The following is a 23,399-nucleotide window of genomic DNA, read 5'->3' on the forward strand; positions in this document are numbered from 1 at the left end:
TTTAACGAGGAAGGGAGAGAAACATCAATGATGAGAGAGAATTATTAACTGGCTGCTTCCTGCATGCCCAAAACCCCATCATGTGCCCTGACAAAAAACAAACCGTGACCTCCTGGTTTGTAGGTAGATGCTCAACCACTAGGCCACACTGGCTAGGTTCCATGGCTTTTAAGCATCTTTTTAAAAAGGCTTTGCCATTGTTATATTTTGAAATTAATTTACTGTCCACCACTTATAGCACCAATTTTTAGCTGTTTAGTCTTTGAGGGGAATGAATGAGGTTTTCCCTCGACATGTCGGAAAGTCGAGTGTATTATAGCCATTATCACATCTCCCTGCAGGCAGCCACTTCAGTTAGTTCAGAGACACAGCCCTTTTTAATTATAATTGACCTGGGAGCATCTGACACCAGCTAGACCAACCTGCCAAGACGTTTACAAGTATTTGAAAATGCTAAGGAAAGAGCGATCCACTCTTTCTCTTGGTTGGAGCACTTAGTAAGTAAGCTCAAGTGTTACAGCGGCCATAATGGAGAAAGCAGGGAAAACCGAAGGCCAAGAGAACAATGAAGACGTTTGGAGAAAAGCAGAGATGGAGAGAAAATGCTTAAATTCCCGATAGCTTTCCTGTTCCCCATCGTCCACTTTATAATACACTTCCATGTGGTTAACATTCATATGATTTGGTTGTTATTATCTGGAATCAGAGTTCTACTTTCAGTAGCAGCAATAGTGAATTGAGAAGGCTGCATGCAAAGAGAAAAGGGTGTCGCGTTGTGTGAGTATGTGTTGACGAAGATTATGAAGGAATAGGAATACCAGGAGCAGATGGTGGGCCCACAGAATATAGGGGTGTAGCTCCCTGTGGACAGAGGATGGGATCTCCCAGAGCTCACTGTCCAAACCAGACATATGACAAACAGCTTTGATCCTTCTTAGGGGTGTCGAACTCAATCAGAGAAGGGGCCAAAATCTAAAATCCAGCCTAAATCGCGGGCCGAATGGTTTACTGAACAGTCATAAACTGTCATTGTGATGGAAACGCAGCGGAGTGCAGTGATGACAGCGCGGTGTGGGCCACATTGCAAGGCCTGGCGGGACGGATTTGGCCCGCGGGCCTTGTGTTTGACACATGTGCTTCACATCGTCTCATCTGATCCCTGCAACAATTCCGCAAGGGAGCTGGTGACAGCCCCATTTGCAGAGAAGGGAAGCAGACTTCAGAGAGCCTAAGGAACTGGTTCATGGCTGCCAGGAGGGGCAAAGTCGTCCATGAGTTGGGCTTAGCTATGCCAGCCTCCAAATCCACCATCTTAACTACTCAAGCACCTAACTTCTATCATAGGTGCTGCGCAAGGCAAGTTACATAGCACACCGACGGTTCTTCTGAAGACAGCCCTCCTCCTCTCCCACAGATTCCTCATGGGCACTGTGTTGCAAAGCTCCACAAAGTAATTCTATTTTGCACCTTGGGAAGGGAACCTCTGCCTCATGCGGTCCATAAAGGTAAGAAATATCTAAACCTGGCTGTGCATCAGAATCCCTGGGGTTCTTGAAATAGCCCCAGTGATTCCGGGTTTGGGGTCTTGGATTCTGAATGTTCAAAACTGTCCAGCCCCACTTGGGGATTTGGGGACTTGCTTCTGGCTGGCTTTCTCGCCTGTCAGCCCAATTCAGGCGGCAATTCCTAGGAGCTCCGGCAGGGGGCGTCCGGGCACCGCGAGCGGCTTCCGGGTGAGGCAAGGCGAGGAGGGCGGGGCGGAGGGGGGTGACCCGGAAGCCGACGGCGGGTTCCGCTCCTCGCTCCGGGGAGGCTGGAGAGGAACAGCCCACGGAGCTACTCCCGCCCTTCGCGCCGTCTTCGCTGACATCATGCTCCAGTTCCTGGTGAGTGGAGCTGCGAGCAGCGGGCCGGGGGCTCGGCTCCGGGCCCGGGGGGGCCGGCGGCCTGGGCGCGGGCCCGCGGCGCCTCCCGTGGCCTCGGGGTGGGCTGCGGGGCTGTGTCCGCCGCGCTCCCCTCGGCCGGTGTCTGAGCCTTTCCAGCCCGAAGATGCGCTGTGAGAGCTGCGCGCTGTGAGCCGCGCCCTGCGCGCCCAGGGCCATCTGCGGCCGCGTTTGTGTCCTCGGGACTTTTCGGGACCTTCCCCCCCTTCATGCTCTCCCGCCCCGACAGGGACAGGAACCTCAGCCCGACGGGAGGCCTGCTCCTGGCGTTCCTCAGGGGGCGGGAGGCCGGGATAAACCGAATTCCTCGCGGCAGGCCCCTGTCTAAGGCGATTCTTCCAAATGCACGAGTGGGCCCAGGAGCAAACTCAGGCTTCTTTACTTCAGTTAGAAACGGGTTTCCTGGCAGAGCTCGGTGTGTTTCAGATTGCCCGGGGAAGGTTTTGCCAGTCAGGTTTCCAAGCGAGAGCCTTTCTTCCAAATCTTTGCGCTTTGAAAACGCAATGCTTGCAGCCTCTAATGAGGGGCAGGCATTGTCATAGAGTCCAGGTGGTCCGCGGGAATCTGGTTCTCTGGGGGTGAGAGGCTTCCTCTGAGGTTATGCTCTTTACCAAAGAGATTGGGAAGTTGACTTTTTAATTCTCTAGGCCAGAAGGAGGGCGTCTCCTTGACATAAGTTGTCTCCAACTAAGACAGGGCTGCTCCTCTGGCTCTGCAAGCGCGTCTGTTGAAAGACGTGGGTAGAATTACTTTTCACCTTGATTCTGCTTCGGCCCAGTGAGTCAGTCCCCAGGCCTGAACTTGGGCAAGTCTTTCTGCTTTTAGCCATTTCATCTATAAGACAGTGGGGCCGAGGTCAGCGATCCCTGAGATCCCCTCTGGCTTTTGACGTGTGAGCAGCCATCATGTCCTCGTGTTGGTGAGGTCGGACCCCCGGGCTTACACCCTGGCTGCATCCTTTTTAAGCTGTGGGAACATGGGCTGCTTGTCTAAGTTGTTTTCTGCTGCAGTTTCTACATCCGAAAACGGAAACCTGTCTTGTGGCTTTTTTGTGAGGATTGAACAAGAGTTCATACATTCAAGTACTCAAAGCAGTGACACTAAGGACTCAGACAGGTTCCGTCTCTCTCTGACAAGGTATCTAGTTCTGATTTCATTCCTTCTCTGAAATGGAGATCAGTTTACCCTCGGAAGGGTAGGTGAAGGGAAAAGTTTTGGCAGTGCCGGGGCAGTCACAAGTTAATGTGGGCACCGTCATCACACATTCTGGAACGCTCCAAGATGGTTCCTGCATTCGTCATTTTCTGGACACTGTTTGGACACGGGATTGTGTTGCTTATAAACTGTTTATTCCTCCCTGGGTGAAAATCCTGGCCCATCATCCCAATCTGTGAGCTCGCTCTGCAGGATTCTCCTCCCTGTTACTCCTGTAGCTTCCTTGGCTGCAGTATAATTTAGCTACAGTTGTAAGGAAGCTTGAAGCTTTGAAGAGAAGCCTGACATGATGGGCGCTGCTGGGGCCTGAGGGATCAGTGTTTGGGGTACCAATGGGGAAAGGTCCTTGTCTGATCTCACCTGTTTGTCCTGGCTGCTGTTCCCTTCTGGTTACTGGGTGTTTCTCAAGGCTCAATCCCTGACTCTGCTCTTCTCTCAAATCCACCCTTAGGGGGTGTGTTCCTTGTCACCTGCACCTCTGTACTGACAGCTTGCAAAACTGCCTTGAGTCCTTTACTCTTGAGTTCCAGTTGCCTGTCGTCAGCTGCTTAGCGAACATCTCTTGTCATATCCTCTATCAGACTCAACACGTCTGGACCCCTCACCAGTTCTCCACCCTGCAAACCACACCCAACTTTCGTCTTTGTCCCCTGGTCCTGGCTTTCTAAAATTTGAAATATTGACATAATCTTTTATTTATTTCCCTCCTTCATTCTCCACATTATCCAGCTTAGGGGCCGTATAAGGCCCTCAAAATCCTTTGGTCTGGCCCTGCCAAAGCATTAAGAGTGAGTTAGTTGCCATACCAATTTGGCTCAGTGGATAGAGCGTCAGTCTGGGGATTGAAAGGTCCCAGGTTCGATTCCAGTCAAGGGCATGTACCTTGGTTGCGGGCACATCCCCAGAAGGGGGTGTGCAAGAGGCAGCTGGTTGATGATTCTCTCTCATCGATGCTTCTGTCTATCCCTCTCTCTTTTCTGTAAAAAAAAAAAAAAAAAAAATCAATAAAATATATTTAAAAAAAAGAGTGAGTGATTAAATGTTTGACCAAATATGGCAGGCTAATTTTTAACTTGATAATTTTGCCCATGAATAATGTTATAAATATTCAAGTGGCTCTTGGCAGAGAAAAGGTTCCCCACCTCAGACTCTGGCTGCTAGGCCTGTCACATATTTACCTGCAATATAATCTTGGGCAAGTTACTTAAGTGACCCATGCCTCAGTTTCCCCAACATAAACTGGACAATGATTGTATCTGCTTTGTAAAGTTGTGAAGATCATGAGTTAATTTATGAAAGAGTTAGAATGCTACCTTGCACATAGTAAGCACACAGTAGGTGTAGCTATTGTTTTAAGCCATTGACTATATTTCTCACCTTAAGAAAAGTTCTGAATTCATGTTCCCACTGCCAAGTTCGTAGAGCAGGTCATTTTTACTCTACCTTTGGACTAGCTACTCTAGCCTAGTGCGTGTAGAAATGTAGGTTTTGAGTTGGGAGAGTTAGTTTAGGTTCTCCAGTCAGCTACCATGCTGATGCTTCCATCTCCACTACAAAGATGGTATTCAGTTGAAACCGGTTTGGCTCAGTGAATAGAGCATGGGCCTGTGGATTGAAAAGTCCCAGGTTCGATTCTGGTCAAGGGCATGTACCTTGGTTGTGGGCACATCCCCAGTAGGGGGTGTGCAAGAGGCAGCTGATCGATGTTTCTCACTCATCGATGTTTCTAATTCTCTATCCCTCTCTGTAAAAAAAAAAATAATAATAAAATAAAATAAAAAAATAAAAATAAAATATACATATTAAAAAAAAAAAAAAAAGATGGTATTCAGCTTACTCTTAGCCACCTCCATTTACCACAGGTTTACTGCTTCTCAGGTAATTGCTTTCATTTTTGGTTAACATCTCCTTACTTAGTTTTACTCCTGGATGTTAAAGAGCAATTCTAATCTATATGACAACCCTTTGCATGTTTGAAGGGCATTACGTTGGTATTTCTCACTCTATTCCACACTCACACCATCAGTCCTTAGGTTAAATATCTCTGTTTATTTCACCCATTCTTTATGATGTCAGGTTCATGCTGATAAAGTTATCCTTCTCTGAATATTCTAGTTTTGTTTTTTTTAAAATATATTTTATTGATTTTTTACAGAGAGGAAGAGAGAGAAATGGAGAGTTAGAAACATCGATGAGAGAGAATCATCGATCAGCTGCCTCTTGCACACCCCCCACTGGGGATGTGCCCGCAACCAAGGTACATGCCCTTGACCGGAATCGAACCCGGGACCTTTCAGTCCAAAGGCCGACGCTCTATCCACTGAGCCAAACCAGTTTCGGCTGAATATTCTAGTTTTGAAATCTTTTTAAGACATGCTCTCATCAGCCACAGAAAAAAGCAAGGCTGTTGCCTCTGATTCTGTGTATGTTTCCCTTGATGCCCTTGGCTCTGTCCTCTCTTGCAGCTGCCAGTGATCATCCAAAATGTATGCTTTATTCACATGCTCATACCTGTGTCCTCCCACATCAGATTGTAAGCACTTTTTCTTGATTTTCAAGATTTGCTTATCTGGCCCCATTTTCCTTTCCCACTGCCTGTCAGTGTACATCCTCTGTTTTAGATTGGCTAGGCTAAACTTAACCTGTGGGCCATCGGGTCTTCATATTTTCCCACATGTGTCCCCCCCTCCCCCCCTTGCCCTCTTTTTTGCCTTCCCAAATACTCTTAATGGCCCAACCCTTTTTTCACAAGCCTTCTTGATGACTTTAAGTTTTTGAAATCTATACACTGTTCTGATCCATCTCTCAATTTGCTTAAATCATACATGTCTTTTATCATTAAAAAACAATCTTTTAAGTAATAGTCTTGCCCCTGGTTTGTTATATTAATTTCTAGGTACTTTTGAGGTTTTTTTTTTTGTTTTGTTTTGTTTTGTTAGTGGCATTCATTTTAAAATTACATTTTCACATTGTTGCTTATGCATGGAAATGCTATTATTTTTGTGTCTAGCAATCTTGACTTTTAGCTCCAGTAGTTTGTCTATAGATTCACTTGGAAGTGAATCAGGGAAGGCCATACTGTGAAGGCAGTCATATTTCCAATGAAGGCAAAAATGACAGTTTTGTGTTCTTATTTTTATTTCTCTTCCCTTCTCAAGCTAGAGCTTCCAGCAGAATTAATAAGAGTGGATATCCTACTTTGGTTTCTCCTTGTAGTGGAACTGTTTCTCCGGTTTTGATGTGATGTTTGTGTTTGATATTTTCCAAGATTCCTCTTCTAATTCTAGTTTAAGTTTTTCTTGTGATTGGCTGCTGACTTGTACTATGCTCTTTCCTCACCTAGTGATCATAGGGTTTTTCTTCTTGAATACATTAAAATGACTTACAAAGCACTTAACCATGTGGCACATTCAGACCATCATGTGGTGACATGCTGTTTTGTTCACTGCATCTTCATGTAGTTTAGTCTTGTCTTCCTAGAATAGATCATACATTCCATGGGAAGAAGCCATATACATGCCTTGCACTTTGATTTCCCAAGCACATGGCACTTAGTACTTTGTGATTGATTTAATTTATTCAATTAAATATTCTTCTTTCGCCTGATGACCACTCTCAGATATTCGTAAGGTATTTGAATATTTAAGTCAGCTTCTTTGTGAACAGGCAAACCAGTTCTACCTGATGCACCTCTTTCTAAAGTGTTATTGTCCAACTTTTAATGAATGTCACTATTTAATGTACTGGCTCAGTAACTAATTAACAGCTTCCCCCCGCCCCCCTACATTCTCTAAGGAAAATTATTGAATATAAACCCTAGCTTACATATTAAAAATGTGCTTCTCTGGTGGTAGTAGAAGGAATACAGGTTATATCCTTAGCAGCTTTTTATTTAATGTACAAAACGTAGGTTTTATTATTACTTGAAGCAGTTGTTAAGCACATCTGATATTGTTCCCCATACTAAAATCTTCAGTGGTTAAAGACTAAGGCACAAAAAAGGATGAAGTTTTCCCTGCCTCATTGTAATGGAGTGGTCTTCTGACAACAGTGACTGAAACTAAATTGAGAAAATGATCAATTTATCTTTGTTGTTAGATAATGTGTATTTTTGGTTTTCTTGTCATTGTGTAGCTTTTCTCACCTGATACTGTAAAACTTTTAAGGTATCCTTTTAAATGCTAGTTGTAGCTACATTTGCTAAATAAAAAACAACTATTTTTAGATTTCTTAAACTGTTCTTAGTAAATATAAGATGGTTCATAATTCTGTCATAACTTGGTTAGGGTGTGTTCTTTTTGAAAATACAATTTGATGAGTCATATTTCAGATCTGTCAAGAAGTATTCATTCTGGGTTGTTGCCAGGAGCTGTCCCAAGATAAAAATTGTAACTTCATTTGCTGATTTATACACTTAACAACTTAAATATATATAAAAATTGATTTCAGAGAGGAAGGGAGAGGGAGAGAGAGATAGAAACATCAATGATGAGAGAAGATCATCGATTGGCTCCCTCCTGCATGTCCCACACTGGGGATCGAGCCTGCAACTTGGGCATATACCCTGACCGGGAATCGAACCATGATCTCCTGGTTCATAGGTGGCCGCTAAACCACTGAGCCATGCTGGCTCAGCAACTTTCTTTTTCTAATGTGTTTTATTGAAAAAAAAAATTTTTTTTGAGAGAGAGAGAGAGGAAGGGAGAGGAAGGAAGGTGGAAACATTGATGAGAGAGAATCATTGATTGGCTGCCTTCTGCACATCCGCTACTGGGGATCAATCCTGCAACCTGGGCATGTGCCCTGAACCAGGAATCGAACCAGCAACTTCTTGGTTCCTGGGTGGAAGTGGTTGAGCTGAGCCACACCGGCTGAGCACATAACAACTTTTTGATTGGGGAAGGAGTTGAGCAGCAAATGATCAGATGTCAGATTGCTTTGGAATTGGCTCTCTTCCTTTTGACTTAGTGCTTATGTTAATAAATACAGTGTTGTGACTAACCTGCTTACGTGTCCACCCATAAGAACTGACAAAATTTTCCTTGGAACTCTCATATGCAAAGCCAGCCATTTATCTGAGTGGTCCTCGTTTTTCCAGTCTGACATTTCTATTCTTTTAAAACATTTAACCAACCTGGAAACCTTGAAGTTGTCTTTGATTTCCTCAGTTTTACCCCATATAGCTGATATTTTTACCAAATCTTACTGATTTTTTTTTATTGTTTTGAAGTATATTTTACATCTTACAATTCACCCATCTCAAGTGTAGAATCAATGGTTTTTAAGTTGTTCACAGAGTTGTGCAACTATCACTACTGATTTTTTATCCAACATTTTATTGCCTCTAAAATAAACCACATACCATTAGCATTCATTTATCATTCGCCTTCTCACCCCAGCCCTGGACAAATTGCTAATTTATTTTGAGAGTCTATGGATTTGACTATCATGCAGTACATGGTCTTTTCTGGCTGCTTTTCTTTTAGCATAATGTTTTCAAGGTTTATCCATGTAATATGATTCAGAACTTCATTTTGTTTTATGGCTGATTAATATTACATTGTATGGATATACCACATCTTGTTAATCCATTCCCAGTTGATGGACATTTGGGTAATTTCCACCTTTTGCCTACTGTGAATAATTTTGCTGTGAACATTTATATACAAGTTTTTGTGTGGATGTATGTTTCTGTTCTCTTGGATATATGTTCTAAAGTGGAATTACAGCATCATATGGTAACTTTGTGTGAATTGCCAGACTGTTTTACACAGTGGCTGCACCATTTTACATTCCCACCAGCAATGCATGGAGGTTCCAATTTCTCCACATCCTTGCCCACACTTGTTCACCTTTTCAGTGAAAGTCATCTAGTGGGTGTGTCATGGCACCTCATTGTGGTTTTGATTTACATTTTGTTAATGAATAATGATGTTGAACATCTTTTTATTTTCTTATTGGCCATTTATTTGTATGTCTTCTTTGGAGAAGGGTCTATTCAAATCCATTGCCCATTTTAAAATTGGGTAAATTTTTTTCTTATCATTCAGTCATAAGTATCCCTTATATATTCTGTATACAAATCCCTTATCAGAGACATGATTTACAAATATTATATTCCATTCTGTGGCTTGACTTCTCACTCTTGATGGTATTCTTTGAAACACAACATTTAATTTTGATGAAGTCCAATTTGTTAATTTATTTTGCCACTTGTGCTTTTGGTGGCATATCTAAGAAACCATTGCCTACCCCAAAGTCATGAAAGTGTACTGCTATGTTTTATCCCAAGAGATTTATAATTTTAGCTCTTATATTTAGCTCTTTAACCCATTTTCAATTAAGTTTTGTTTATGATGTGAAGTAGAATCTAACTTCATTCTTTTGCCTGTGGATACTCAGTTGTCTCAGCATCATTTTTTGAAACCACTGAATGTATGTCTTAGCACCCTTGTGGACAATTTCTTGACCATACATGTTAACATTCATTCCTGGACTCTCCATTCTATGCTGTTGATCTTCATTGATTTTTAAGAAGAAGAAAAAATTATTCATGTTTGCTTGCTACGTTCTCTGCAGGGGAACCTAGGGTTTGGCCTATGATGTGGAGGGGGACCATGGGGATAACATCCAGCCATCTGGATGGACTATTGATTAGGCTTCCAGGTCTTGGCCTGGAAGATGTTAAAAGCATTCTTGCCCTGCAGAGAATTTCCAACTCAATCAAAACTTTCTATACTCTGGCTCAGGCTAAGTTTTCATACTAATAACTTACCATTTTTCAGATTTAGATTTTACTTTCTTAGGTTCTTATTTATTTAGATTTAAAAACAAATTATTATTATTATTATTATTATTATTATTATTATTATTGTCTAAAGTTGCCTATGGAGTATCCCAGGAACAATACATGGATGCTTTTTGGACTCATGCATTTTTCTCAACACATCTCTTAATGTGCAACATTTATCTTATTATGTTGTGTATTTTATTTTATACAATCTCATTCGTATACCTGGCAGTACTCTGAAACTGGAGCTGGATATGACTTATGTAGAGGCCCAGGGTTGTTTTATTTTGTATTTTTAAATAACTGCTGTATTTTAATGCACCTTAATGTCTGATGAAGTTGCCAAAATGAAGCCACATTAAATATACCATATTTATCTTGAGATACCATGGTAATAACCAGAAACCCTGGAATGTTGCACTTGGAAGGAACATTGTTAGTTTAATGTTTTTATGAAACAGGAAATTTAGATCAGCAAAACTCCAAAGAGGTTAAGTATCTTGCCTACAGGTGCACTTAGATAATGGTAGAACCAAATCTAGTTTATTTCTTTTTTTAAAAAAAATGTTTTTATGATGAGAGAGGGGGGGGGGGAGGGAGGGAGGAGGAGGGAGGGAGAGAGAGAAGGAGGGAGGGATGGAGGGAGGGAGGAAGGGAGAGGGTTAGAGAGATAGAAACATCGATAAGAGAGAAACATTGATCGGCTGCCTCCTGCACACCTCCTACTGGGTTTTGAGCCTGCAACCCAGGCATATGCCCTGACTGGAATCTATCCAGTGACCTCTTTGTTCATGGGGTTGATGCTCAACCACTGAGCCACACAGGCCAGGCTCATTTACTTCTTTGTGGAATTTTTTTCGGTCCTATGTTCTTTTTGTTTGGTATCAGAGTTAACATTCTCAGTTAATCTTACCCCCCTCCCCCCAAGCAAAGTTAATATTCTTTTTGGATTTGGAAAACCTCTGTCTACCTGATTTCAACCCATAGTTGTGAAAAAAATATTTTGCTTCTGAGTGCCCCCTTGATGTGTCTGATTAATTAAAAAATAAAAATAGTCTGTGGTTAGAGACTATAGCCTTTTTTGTGCTTAATTTACTAACTAATTTAAATTATGCTTTTGGTATTTAAAGTTAGGTAAGCCTAAAGTTTAGTAAGAACCCTGTTGTATTCTGTTCCCATATCCAACTTGAATTCAAGGTTAGACCACTGCATGTATCACTGATGACCTTAAGTGTCGCACTTTGTTTTTCTAAGTTCACCTCTGCTGTGTGAATAGGAACAACTCTGATTAAAGAAAATTATTGGGGGGAGAGGGGAATCAGATGCCAGTTCAGATTTATGAAATTAGAAAATAGGTGTCCAGTTGGAGATGATTAATTATAAAAGTTGGCACTTTTGGAGTGAAGGGAATGCTTTAAATTTTCATGAAGCACTTTTGTTTGGGAAAGTAGTCATCCAACAGGATAAGCATTTGTACCCTGTTTCCCCGAAAAAAAAAGACAGTGTCTTATATTAATTTTTGCTCCCAAAGATGCGCTAGGTCTTATTTTCAGGGGATGTCTTATTTTTCCATGAAGAAGAATACGGTACACATTTATTGTTAAATGAAAATAAAAGAAATTTATTACCTGTATATGGTAATAACAGTAGTTGTCAACACAAACCAAACTGTGAATCCTACAGTATCAATAATTTACTCATTTATTCAATGACAATCATGTCATCATCCCTGGAACATCATCATAACAATCCAATTCCTGAATTTCCTGGTGAATTTCTTTCTTTTTTTAAAATATATTTTATTGATTTTTTTTTTTTTTTTTTTTTAACAGAGAGGAGGAGAGAGGGATAGAGAGCCAGAAACGTCGATGAGAGAGAAACATTGACCAGCTGCTGCTTGCACACCCCCTACCAGGGATGTGCCTGCAACCAAGGTACATGCCCTTGACCGGAATCAAACCTGGGACCCTTCAGTCCTCAAATCGACGCTCTACCACTGAGCCAAACCGGTTTCGGCTTCCTGGTGAATTTCTTGTTACTCCATTTCTTTCAGAATCAGTGGACCAAATTTCTCATGTTTAGCTTAGGGGGGCCTTATTTTCAGGGGGATGCCTTATATTTCACTCAGAAGGAAACCTGTAAGTAGGTCTTATTTTCGGAGGATGTCTTATTTTCGGGGAAACACGGTAGTTCTCTCAAACGTGTGCCTTTCTGTCTTGTCACTGAGTAAGCGCTGGTTAGGGGACCTGTGTTCCCTGCAGGTCTTAAGTGACTTTTCTATTTGACGCCACCCATGGCACAGTGTCAAGCCCTCTGCTCTCTCGGTGGTATGTCCATTCCTTTCTATCATCATGTATTTCAGTTTTTGAGTGCGTATTTGTATTTAATTTAGGTTGTCCTGTGTTCTTTGTTGTGAATGATTCTGACAAGTCACTTTACTATCCTGGGCCTCATGCTTGTTTGTTTTCAAAAAGTTTTAAAAATGTTTTTATTGATTTCAGAGAGGAAGGGAGAGAGAAACTTCAGTGAGGAGAGAGAATTATTGATTGGCTACCTCCTGCGTGCCCCATAATGGAGATCGAGCCCACCACTCAGGCGTATGCCTTGACCAGGAATCGAACCATGACCTCTTGGTTCATAGGTATATGCTCAACCACTGAGTCATGCCAGCTCAGCTGGGCCTCATGTTTTTGAACTGTGAAAGTTCCTTCATTTTCTGAAATCCTATGATTTAACAGAACACTTTTTAAAAATTGAATACTTTTTATTTGATGTCATGAGTGTTAGGGTGAATGACTCTTAATCTCTCCTGCTTGGATATATTTTCTGAAATATATCTATAATAATAAAGGCGTAATATGCTAATTAAACAGGATAGCCAGATGTCCTTCCAGACAAGGCAGGCAGCTGCAGCAGCCAGCAGTGGCAGGGTGATGAGGGCGGTACCTTCCCCTGATCGGCCCAGTCGCCTCCCGCAGAGGGAGGCCAGACTGTGGCTTAGGCCCGCTCCTTGTCAGTAGGACATCTCCTGAGGGCTCCTGGACTGTGAGAGGGGGCAGGCTGGGCTGAGGGGACCCCCCACCCCCAGTGCACGAATTTTCATGCACCTGGCCGCTAGTATTGTTAAAAGTCTTTTCCCATAGCTTGAGGCAGATAGCCAGTGCCTGCAGAAGCAAGATAAGAACAACTCCCCTCTGCCTGACTGACCTGTGCACTCCTCCCTTGCCTCCCTTAACCAGCTCCTGCCCTCTCATGTGCTTGGCTGACTCTTGCACTCCCATCCTGACCCTATATTGCATATTTTTACCCTTTATAAGACAACCTAACCATCCCCTCGGGGCTGACATGACACACTGGTCTCAGCCCACTGTGAGAAAATGCAATAAAATTTCTTAAACTGTTGGCTGGGACCTAACAATGAGGAATAACAATACTCATTAAAAAAAAAAGAAAAGAAAAGAAAAAGAAAAAGAAAAACAATTGCAGCTTTTAACAACAAAAAGCAGAACTTTGCTTGGCTGGAGTGGTTGAGTATCAATTTATGAACCAGGAGGTCGTGGTTCCTGCTCAGGGCACATTCCCAGGTTGCGGGCCTGATCACGCCAGTAGGGAGTGTGTAGGAGGAAGCCAGTCATTGATTCTCTCTCATATTTGATGTTTCTATCTCTCCCTTTCTCTTCTCTCTGAAATCAATAAAAACATTTTTTTTAAGCAGAACTTTAATTTGGGTTTCTAGAATTTACAATCAAGTGTTTATGGAGGTGCTGAGGGGATAAGGAGAATTTAGGGTAGATTTGTTAGTGCTCCCATTTTTTTGGTATAGTCTCTAAGCTTTTGGGAGGCTATCAGCTGGTTCTGAGCTCAATATCCAGGGTAACTCTTCCTGTTCTGTTCTTTCAGATTGGATTTACTTTTGGCAACCTGGTTGGAATGTATCTGGCTCAAAATTATGACGTAAGTGACCATTTACTTTCTCCATGATTCCATGTACTGACTTGTAGTGACTTGTCTTTGTTGAAGTAAGGTGAGCCTTCCAACATAGATGGGGGTCCATTGATCTGAGGTAAAGTCTTGAATTTTGGAGAAAGATTTTCCAGTCACAGAAGCCTATCTGTCCTCTATATCACCACAAGGGGGCAAAATCCCATCACTTTAGATGGTTTCATGGTGATGCTGAGCTGTGCTTGTTAGCTCAGACTAATAGGTTAGATTCTTAATAGTTCTACGGCATACGATGTGATCAGTGGAAATTTAAAAATTAATGGGATTATCTTTTCAGTCCCCATACTCAGGAGTAGAGATGACAGAATTTTGGAGGTGAGTCTGTATCATTTTGCACATTCAAGGAGGACAGAGTTTTGCGACATTATTAGCCTCATTTTATAGATGGGGAAGTGAAAAAAAACAGGTGGCAAACTGCCTATGAATGGGGATTCTGGAAAGGTAATGATTGTTTTAAAGAGACAAGGAATGAAACATGACACTAACTTTTGTAGTGAAGCTTTTAGGATGACAAAGGGAATTCCCTCTGTCAACTTTCATTTGAGTCTTATGGTATTTTATCCAACTGTATCACATTTATTGTTTGTAAGTACAACTTTCACTTGGCACTGGATTGAGGGGCTAAGTGAGTCTATAAAAGTCAAAATCAGGGTCTGGCTTCCAGGAAGGGAATCATACTTTAACTGACAACTTCTGAAATCCTTTTGTTGCAGTCAGGAGGTTAAAGACACTACTGTTTAACAGGCCACTTTCAGAGGAAAATAAAAATTTGTACAACAAATTTTTCCTTCTTTGGAGGAAGAGAAGCCAAAGCATATTGATTAGTTAGATGCAAAATTATAATAATGTCTTTTCTCTTTAAAGATGCCAAACCTGGCTAAAAAACTTGAAGAAATTAAAAAGGACATGGATGCCAAGAAGAAACCCCCTAGTCCATGAGGCCATCTCCAGCACTGGCTCCAGGAAATCCTGTCTCTGCTCTTCGCCAGGGCTCCTTTACACCTGAACCAAAGCTTCTGTCTTCTGTCCAGTCTCAGCCTTTGCTTCGAGCACAAATGGGGCCACAAGTTAAGAACTGTGCTTACTTTCCCAACATCCTCACCTCTTCCCTTCCTCCTCGCAGCTTGGGAGGTCCTCAGACTGGAATTATGGTGCTAGATTAGTAAACATGACCTTTAATTAGTAGTCTCTCCCTTATTCTTTGGGATTTTTTTTATTGCCTTTTTCAAAAGAAAAATTAATGAGTTTTGTATAGCTGATCAGATATAAATAATGCTGACTTCACAAGTTAGCAGTTATAATGGGTGTTTAAACATTTGGTACTAAATTATGTTATTTCAAGGTCACTAAAATTAAAATCTAGAAGCCAGTTTCTTATGAATTATCCATTTATTTTATACTCTTCTCAGTATAACTAACATATATAGTTGCTAATTTAACCAGTAAATCAATTTGCTACTCATCAACTGAGAAACTATATTCTGAGAATTCCATCAGGAATTGGGGAATTAAAAAATAATGGCCTTTGTTCTCCGTAGTCCAGTATGCATGTTTTTCCTTAATGATCCATTTGATCTGGCTCTTTTTCCTCAAAAGAATCATACTTATCTTAAAGGATTATAGGTGCATTTGACATTACATGATGGATAACTGACAAGTTGTCCATAAAGGAAATTTTATGCCTTCTCACATTAAAAGAAATGTATCAACATTATAACTTTATAGTGATTCTCAAAGAAAACTTCTTTTGCTGCAATCAGAAATTATTGTAATTTGTCAAATTAGTTCATTTGAAAAAATTAAACAAAAATGTTTGATGATGTCACTTTTCCCGTGAGTCAAGATACAAAAGTGATTTAGAATGAAGGGCCTCTTCCACCTCTAGCTCCTGATCCTCTTCCTGGAGCCCAGCACTGCCAGCAGTTCACCGTACACTATTGAACAAGATTCTGCGCCTAACCATGTGTGCATGGGCTTTTTACACAAATGACAAACTGCACATAGACTTTGCTCTGGCCTTTTCCCTCCCCATTGAATATCAATATGTAAGGAATAAGGAAACTGTTTCCTTTTTTGGCTGGATAAGATTCTATTGGATGAATATACCATAATTTATTTAACCTGTCATTGATGAATAGTTGTTTCCTGTCAAGCGATAACTTTTGAACCTGATGTTATCATACGTATCAATGCAGGGAATAGCCATAAGATAACGTTCTAAAACTAATTTGCACTAAATATAGGTAAAGTCCCACTTTATTGTGTGTTTTGCTTGTTGGGCAGCTTCACTGATAATGCCACGTCTGAGGACATTTTAGCAGAATCAGTAAACTGCAAGATTACTTAGAGACACCTTTGTTCAGACAGCGATGGCACTGATACTACATGTGATTATAAAATGAAGTGATTCTGCTTCTCTTTGAGACTATGTGTCTCTTATACATGGAGATAAGTTTAATCCATCAGTTCATCCTGCTGTGTGAGACAGATTAGGATCACATTATGATTTGGCTTCTCTCCCTAGCAGTGTGATCATGGGCAAACACCTTATTTGTCGGAAACTGTTGTATTTTCTGTAAGATCTGGACATAATACCTACCTCATAGGGCTTCCAAGAGAAACAATTGCACTAATGTATGTGATGCACAGTGCTTTGCAGATTTGCCCAATAAATAGCAGACTTTAGTCCAAACATACTGCTTTTGCTCCAAATACTTTCATTTCTTTGCAGTCACTTTTGGAACCAGATTATGAACCATACAAAATTTGTCATTATTCTATGGTCATGCTCTTGGTTGTTGCAACTCTACAATATCCACCTTGATCGTACCACCTGGCTTCCCAGATTTTATCTTAAATGACTGAACTGTTGGCAGGATGAATTAAAGCCTTAAGGATAAAGGTTTACTACTCCTGAGGGTATTCATAGTGCTACAAGCTTAGGGGTCCCTTGTTATCAGTCATGGTAGCATTGTTATTTGTGTGTGTCTCCCAGAGTGGTTTCTTTGGGGCGGGAGGTCACTTAGATGTTAGGAGAAGGTCTCTCTGTACTATAGCTTGTCACAAAGCTCCTCTGGAATTAGGATTACCCCCGCATGGGATCATTTCTACTAGTGAGAGCCATCCAGCTGCTGCACAGTGAACAGGCCACCTTAGCAGACACTGGTCACATACCCTCTCCTTGTGTTAATGTCTTGCTGCAGTGGAAAGGGGCTCAGAGTTCTCAGGCAAGATCATCCTCCCTGAGACAGACGAGGAGTCCAAACCAGCACTGACTTTCGGGTGCATTTGTGGATGAGGTGGCAGTGGTTGTGGTCGTGACACAGGAAGTTACGTTCCCTAAAGGAGGGATGGAAGAATCAGTGCACCACATGCCCTTTTTTCCTTTAAAAATGTACGAAAACTTCTGTTGATGTGATTTAAGAAAATGTATTGCCACCCTGGGCCGTAAAAGGAAGGTTACTCATATGTGAAAAATAATTCTTTCAGGATTGATGTTGGGAATCTAATAAACAGATTGAACTTGAAAAGCTTATCCTTAAATGGTAACACTCCCAAACAACCAAAGGGAGAATAAAACCAAAACCACTTTATTTAAAATCATCAAAAGAGTCTGTAGTTTATTTTATGTATTTTAGTTACTTGATGTCTTAATAGACTTTTCTTCTGATTTGGTATTTTACACAAGTAAGCAGGTATCTGCTTCTGATTTAAATAAGAATTTTGTTTCTATTTTTTAACTCATTTTTGTGACTCTAAAGTGTTTTTTTCTGGTTGTCTGTATGTACGGGTTCATAGAGCATATGTACACACGCATGGTGTTTTCATTTCCACCAAACAGCTCCCTCCATAGACACTGCCAGGGTTTGTTTTTCTGCTGAGGTCTCCCACATTTCAATGCTGTTTCTGTTACTCCTCCCGAAGGAACACTGTATACTGTACTGAAGCAAATTAGGCTTCTCTTAAACTTCCTGTCTTGGACTTTGCACATAGCATTTCCATTCCTTACGCAGATGAATGAGTTCTTTTTTCCCTACTAACTACTAGGGCGTTGTGGAAAGAAACAGGGCGGCGAAGGGAAAATATTTTGAGACGTTGCCTGGTCTTAATAGGGGAGTTAGTGACATTTAGATGTTCAAATGCTCAGTGTATACCTCTTCTAAAGATGGGTGCAACATATGTAGTCATACATTGAAGACTTCATAGATGGCATGTTTTGCAAGGCACATGGGAACAAGAGAACAAACAGGTTCTGTGGAAAGTGCATTGGGGTGGGGCACTGCCAACCCCGAGTCCAGGGCCTGCTTACTCATTGCCTCTGGTGAGGCCTGAGGGAAGGGGCCGTGTGGGTGTCATTCTGACATGTACAGTTGCACGGTATTGAGATGAGAGAGGGGCCATGTAAATAGTGCAGGCACTTGTGCTCAGCATTCGTTCGGTGAGGGCAGCCCCAGGATGAGCTACCTGGGAACGTGGGTGGTCTTCATCCCCTCGGTGTATTAGTGGTTTGGACATCTTGCTGTACTGGGATTCTAGTGCTGAGATACGCTTTTTCAAACATGGGCCCCAAATATGAAGCCAACTACTTTATCTGGTATGCAGCTAAAGAGACAGGAATCTAGTCTGATTTTGGAGGGAAAACTAGCTATATTTTATTTATCAAAAGATGGCACATGAGCCCTGGCTGGGATAGCTCAGTTGGTTGGCGTGTTGTCTTGTGTACCAAAAGGTGGTGGGCTCGATCCCCATTTGAGGCATGTGCAGGAGGCAACCGATCAATGTTTTCTTTCTCAAATCAGTTTTAAAAAATGGGCATATGAGTGTTTGTGCCATGTAGATAGATGTAAGGCACATGTGTCAAACACAAGGCCCTCGGGCCAAATCCGTCCCGCCAGGCCTTGCAATGTGGCCCGCACCGCGCTGTCATCACTGCACTCCGCTGCGTTTCCATCACAATGACAGTTTATGACTGTTCAGTAAACCATTCGGCCCGCAATTTAGGCTGGATTTTAGATTTTGGCCCCTTCTCTGATTGAGTTCGACACCCCTAATAAGGTAAAACATTATGTTCATGGGCGACTTAAAGGAATTTCAAAGGCAACTTTGACTAAACAGATTTGATTGACTTGAGAATTAGATGCAACTCTACTCACTGCCTTTGTTTCTCGGTTTCGCCATGTGTCAAGCTGGTAGAAGATGATCATTTACAACTTTCCATCGATATATTGTTGTGATAGAAGATAATCAAATTAAATACATTTTGCAAGAGACACAAAACTAAGGAGATCTACTAATTAATGTCCAATGTGGAGTGGTTTTAGATGACAAGGAATTGTTAGTCAGATTCAACATTTCCTGTCACTGTGATGAGCTATCTTGTTTGGCCTGAACCTTTGGTTTGGGGAGAGAACAGTGCTGTTCTGTAGAAGTCAGTAGACCACACTGAAATAAACGCTCTGTCTAAACTGGCTAGATTGAGTGCCTGAGCTCCTCAGATCAATTGGCAGCAACTGCGGTGGGGAGTTGCACAGCTTTTCCTGTAGGAGTGAGTCGGGTTCTTGAACAGTGGCCAGTAAATCTAAGTCAACTTCTCTTTCTCTTTGTAGTTATTTATACTCCCAGAGTCTTCTCACGGTCTGCACTTTGTCTTACTGTCTCAGTTCTGTAATGGGTCAGGCATTTGATGGTACTCTTGATAGTAGGATAACACTGACATTTCCGACATTTAAAGTAAAATAACCAGAGATGCTGGTTCTATCCAACCAGCTGTCGTTACCTTATACTGGTATTTTATTTGGGCTCATTAGGTCAGTCACTTTTTAAAGTAGCCAAATAATTTGGTGTAACCTCATTGACAGGGCAGAGCAATTATACTCCTTGTAAACCTGGTCAGTCATATGCCGTGGTCAGAGTGTGACAGTGTTGCATGGCATGAAAGAAATTTGACAATTCACAGATACCTGATAAACCAAGGTAGTGCCTTCATTGATAAACTATTGTTGCGGAAAAATGGCACATGCTGATAATAGGAACTTAAAATCAATGAAAACAGTATCTGTAGGGGAGCCTTTCCCATAAAATACATGTAGCAAGTAACTATGGTAGAAATTAGAAATATTGTACATAATGTCAGGAAATGGAGAGTTTGGGAGCTATATCCTATCGGACAGCAAGGACATCTGTCGTGGAGAAAATGGCTTGGTTTTCAGGAGGAAGAAGGAGGCCTTGACTCAAAGTGATTTTTCTCAAGGGAAACATTTATTAAGCAGTGTCAGTTTACTAGGTAGTATAAGTAGCTGGGATTTTCAGAGTCATATGACATCTCTCCCCTCAAAGGGCTCATCCACTCGTAGAAAGGGACTAATGGGTTTGGGCCTTTCTGGGCCTGTCTTCTCAGGAATGAACTACTCATTACATCCAGAAGAAAGCCAGTCAGATATCATTAATAGTGCTGTAGACGTAATTATAGTTTTGTCCTACTTAATAAGATAGGAATGAGAATTTTCCTCCTTCCCAACACTTAACCAGCACAGTGGTACTGATGGCTCGAGATGAGTGAAGAGAGATGCTAATCGCAGTGTGTCTTCTTTCTCTGCTTCCTTTTCCGTTGACACAGAGAACAGCACCAGCCTTTATGGAAAGGGGAACACTGTTACTTTATAGGAATTTGGTGCCAAAGTAAAGATAAGCCGTTGAAGAGAGATGCTTAAAATGGAATCAGAGCAGTGATAAGAGTTCTGACTGCCACAAAGAGGGCTTACTAAGAATTGCCTTTTTGTGGAGAACTTGGGACAGAAACTCTTAAAGAAGCTGATGTAAGGTCTCAAGTTCTAGGTGAGATTTTCCTACGAAAGAGATGCCACTGGTTCTGTGCAAGGGCAAGAGATTTGGATTTCTCCTTCAACTCCTAAAAGGGGAATAAGAACAACATCAAACTTGTGAGGCTGGTCAGTGTGTGGGGCCTGGCCTCTGAGGGGCAGCTGGGGCGGCTTTCGCCTCTTCCTGTCTCCCACAGAGATTGATTGCAGAGACTAACTACAAACAAGTGAGAAAGTGGTAGGTTTTCTTGGGCCCTGGTCAAGCAAGGCGTCCTGAACCGCACTTGAGGTGGAAGATGGCGGACTCTTCTGGTGGGGGTGCTGTGCTCCTGGCATTTTGCTTGGCCTGTTTGTTGGTCAGATTCTGCTAAGTGCTGCGGCGCCTCTGGTTGGGCTGTGTGCTCACTTGCGTTAGGTCCGGTCAGTGATGTTACTGGCCATAGCCCAGGCTGGAAAAGTGTCCAGGTTGAAGAGGCTAATTCCCCATGTGTTGATCGCCACCGTCACTATCACCAGGCCAATGACATTGACCCCCAGGCCAGCTTTCACCTATAGGACACAAACCAGCACACCCTGGTCACTCTGAGTAGGCAGTGGCACAGAACCCTGAGTGCTCCCCATCTGTGCCCCCACCTAAGCCTTGCCCTGCCACCATCAATCACAGCCCACTCACTTGACCCTGTTTTGTTCCCGACACTGCCTGGTGCTCTGTTGTTGCCTTGTAAGTGCCTGTAGGTGGCACAGGACTGTAAAAGGACAGGAAACCCGCGGGGGGGGGGGGGGGGGGCGGGGAGCTGGGGGTGGTATAGGAGTGGGGAGCCACTGGGAGAATCTGAGGCCTGTTAGAATCTGCTTTACTTGTAACTCTCACTGTCAAAGAGGAGGCCTGAAAGTGTGTACTCGACACCAGAGATTTGAACATTAAGAGTTACAGTAAAAAGAGGTCCTAACACATGATAGGGAAATGTGTTAAACAGAAATACCCAGGTCTCTGCAAAGCAAGAACTTCTCAGAGCCTTTCAAGTGCCAACCAGTATGGGGAACTTGTAGGAGGGACTGTGTTCCATGGAGCCTTTGCCACTGTTCCCCTTTTTTATTTTCCTCAAGGGACAGTTCATGGAAGTTGTATACTTTGGGTTTATCCTGGGGAATGGGTCAGCTACCTCTGCTCAGTCCTTCCATGGGAAGGTGACATGACATGCTAGCTTTGCTTTCTTCTGAGGCAGTGTTTCCCAAAATGTGGTAGGTGTACCCCCAGGGGTATGGGAAGAGTTTGGTGGGGGTACGCGTTGCACTGGAGTTTGGTGGGGATATGCACTGCACCGTGCTTAGCTGCACCTAATTCTACATTCTCATGAGTACGAGGGGTACTCAGCATTACAAAAATTATAGAAGGGGTGCACATGTGTCAAAAGTTTGGGAAACACTGTTCTGAGGGAATATCACTCCAATGACTCTGACCCCTTCCATTTCTGCCACGGCCTTGACACTCCCAGGTGAGGGGGATGTGAGGCATAATGGATGGCACAGCCAGGCCGAATGGAAAAGTGTACAGTAATGCTAGCTGGCACTCCACCGGGGTGTAACCAAGCACACTGGGTGTAGCCACAACAAGCCCACTGAGTTGGGAAGGTTGCAAGGGAAAAATGAATCTTAGGAAATTGTTCCAAGCAAATGAGTAGATGTGCCCCTCTCTGCTTTCTGGGGCAAGCCCTGGATGAATTAGTCATTCTGGCCCCCTAGGCCTGTTGGGGTGGGGAACTGCCCATGCTTCCTAGCAGGTGAGTGGGGGGCAGGTTATAAAGGAGCTAAATTCAGATCCTGTAGAGCTGAAGGGGACCACATAGAGCATCTAGTCTGAACCTCTCACTTAGCAAGTAAGGACATTGAAGTTTCAAGTCAGTGCCCCAGCTGAGAATAGAACCCAAGACTGGCTCACTTGTCTTCTGGTGTTTTTGAAAAGTACTGCCTCTGATCATTTGATTCCAGGGTAACAGGCTGTGGTGTTCGGTGAGGGGTACAGAGTTGGGGCAGCACTCAGGATGAGAGTGAGGGTTGTGCAGTAAGATGGGGAGAGGAGTGGCCAGGATGAAGTATCACAGATGACCCAGGTGAGCAGTTTGAACATATATCTGTCACCAGCTTGAAGCTCACTCTCTCTTTCTTCCCTGTGATACCTAAAGGCTGCCGAGAATGAGTTTGGACTCTGATTTTTGAGGCTCTCAACAAGGGTGACGACCCTATTTCAGACAGGCCCCAGTCATCTATATTAATTTTTTTTCATCCTGTCCCAGCCCCCATCAGCCCTGAATACTGAGCAGCACAGCAGTGAGTCCAGATTGAGGAGTGGAAGGTGGATATACTAACACTAAATCAGCAGCAGGATGTCCCCTCACAGCTGTCTTTGAAGCCCAGCTGAAAACTAAGAAATGAGCTCTGGCTGCTTCATTTGGTTACATCGCTTCAGAAGTTTCCTGTCTGGGGGAGTGTTCAACAAAAGGAACCTGTTTTCAAAATATCTTTTACCTTCAGTTCAGTGCAGTTACCCAGACTTCACTCCTAGGAATAAACCAGCTGTTTGAATGACTATCCCACTGGTCCAATGAAGAAACTGAAGCAAAGACTGCAAGC

At 42.6% G+C, this 23,399-nt stretch overlaps 2 protein-coding genes across 2 annotated transcripts in view; one reads left to right on the forward strand and one right to left on the reverse strand.

Moving 5' to 3' along the window:
- The first annotated feature begins 293 nt into the window (after window positions 1–293).
- Window positions 294–16,642, forward strand: STMP1 (short transmembrane mitochondrial protein 1). The gene is made up of 4 exons (XM_036429935.2): window positions 294–353; window positions 1,677–1,886; window positions 13,849–13,902; window positions 14,815–16,642. The coding sequence occupies exons 1-4, from the start codon at window positions 294–296 to the stop codon at window positions 14,887–14,889; spliced, it is 399 nt and encodes a 132-aa protein (XP_036285828.1). The 3' UTR covers window positions 14,890–16,642.
- A 3,548-nt stretch (window positions 16,643–20,190) lies between these two features.
- SLC13A4 (solute carrier family 13 member 4) overlaps window positions 20,191–23,399 on the reverse strand; it is a 37,197-nt gene continuing 33,988 nt past the window's right edge. The window contains exon 16 of the mRNA XM_036427869.2: window positions 20,191–21,317. Coding sequence (XP_036283762.1) covers window positions 21,180–21,317 — 138 coding nt within the window. The 3' untranslated portion in view covers window positions 20,191–21,179. The remainder of the gene's footprint in view (window positions 21,318–23,399) is intronic.

Source organism: Pipistrellus kuhlii, unplaced genomic scaffold, assembly GCF_014108245.1.
Source record: "Pipistrellus kuhlii isolate mPipKuh1 unplaced genomic scaffold, mPipKuh1.p scaffold_m20_p_10, whole genome shotgun sequence".
In the NCBI taxonomy this organism is placed as follows: domain Eukaryota; kingdom Metazoa; phylum Chordata; class Mammalia; order Chiroptera; family Vespertilionidae; genus Pipistrellus; species Pipistrellus kuhlii.

Excerpts from the sequence above, each read along its gene's own strand:
- STMP1 (XM_036429935.2), top strand. The coding sequence starts at position 294 with ATGTCGGAAAGTCGAGTGTATTATAGCCATTATCACATCTCCCTGCAG. Across the intron at positions 354-1,676 it reads CCCTGCAGGCAGCCACTTCA|GCGGCAATTCCTAGGAGCTC; the intron begins GTTAGTTCAGAG and ends AGCCCAATTCAG. Across the intron at positions 13,903-14,814 it reads ATCTGGCTCAAAATTATGAC|ATGCCAAACCTGGCTAAAAA; the intron begins GTAAGTGACCAT and ends TTCTCTTTAAAG.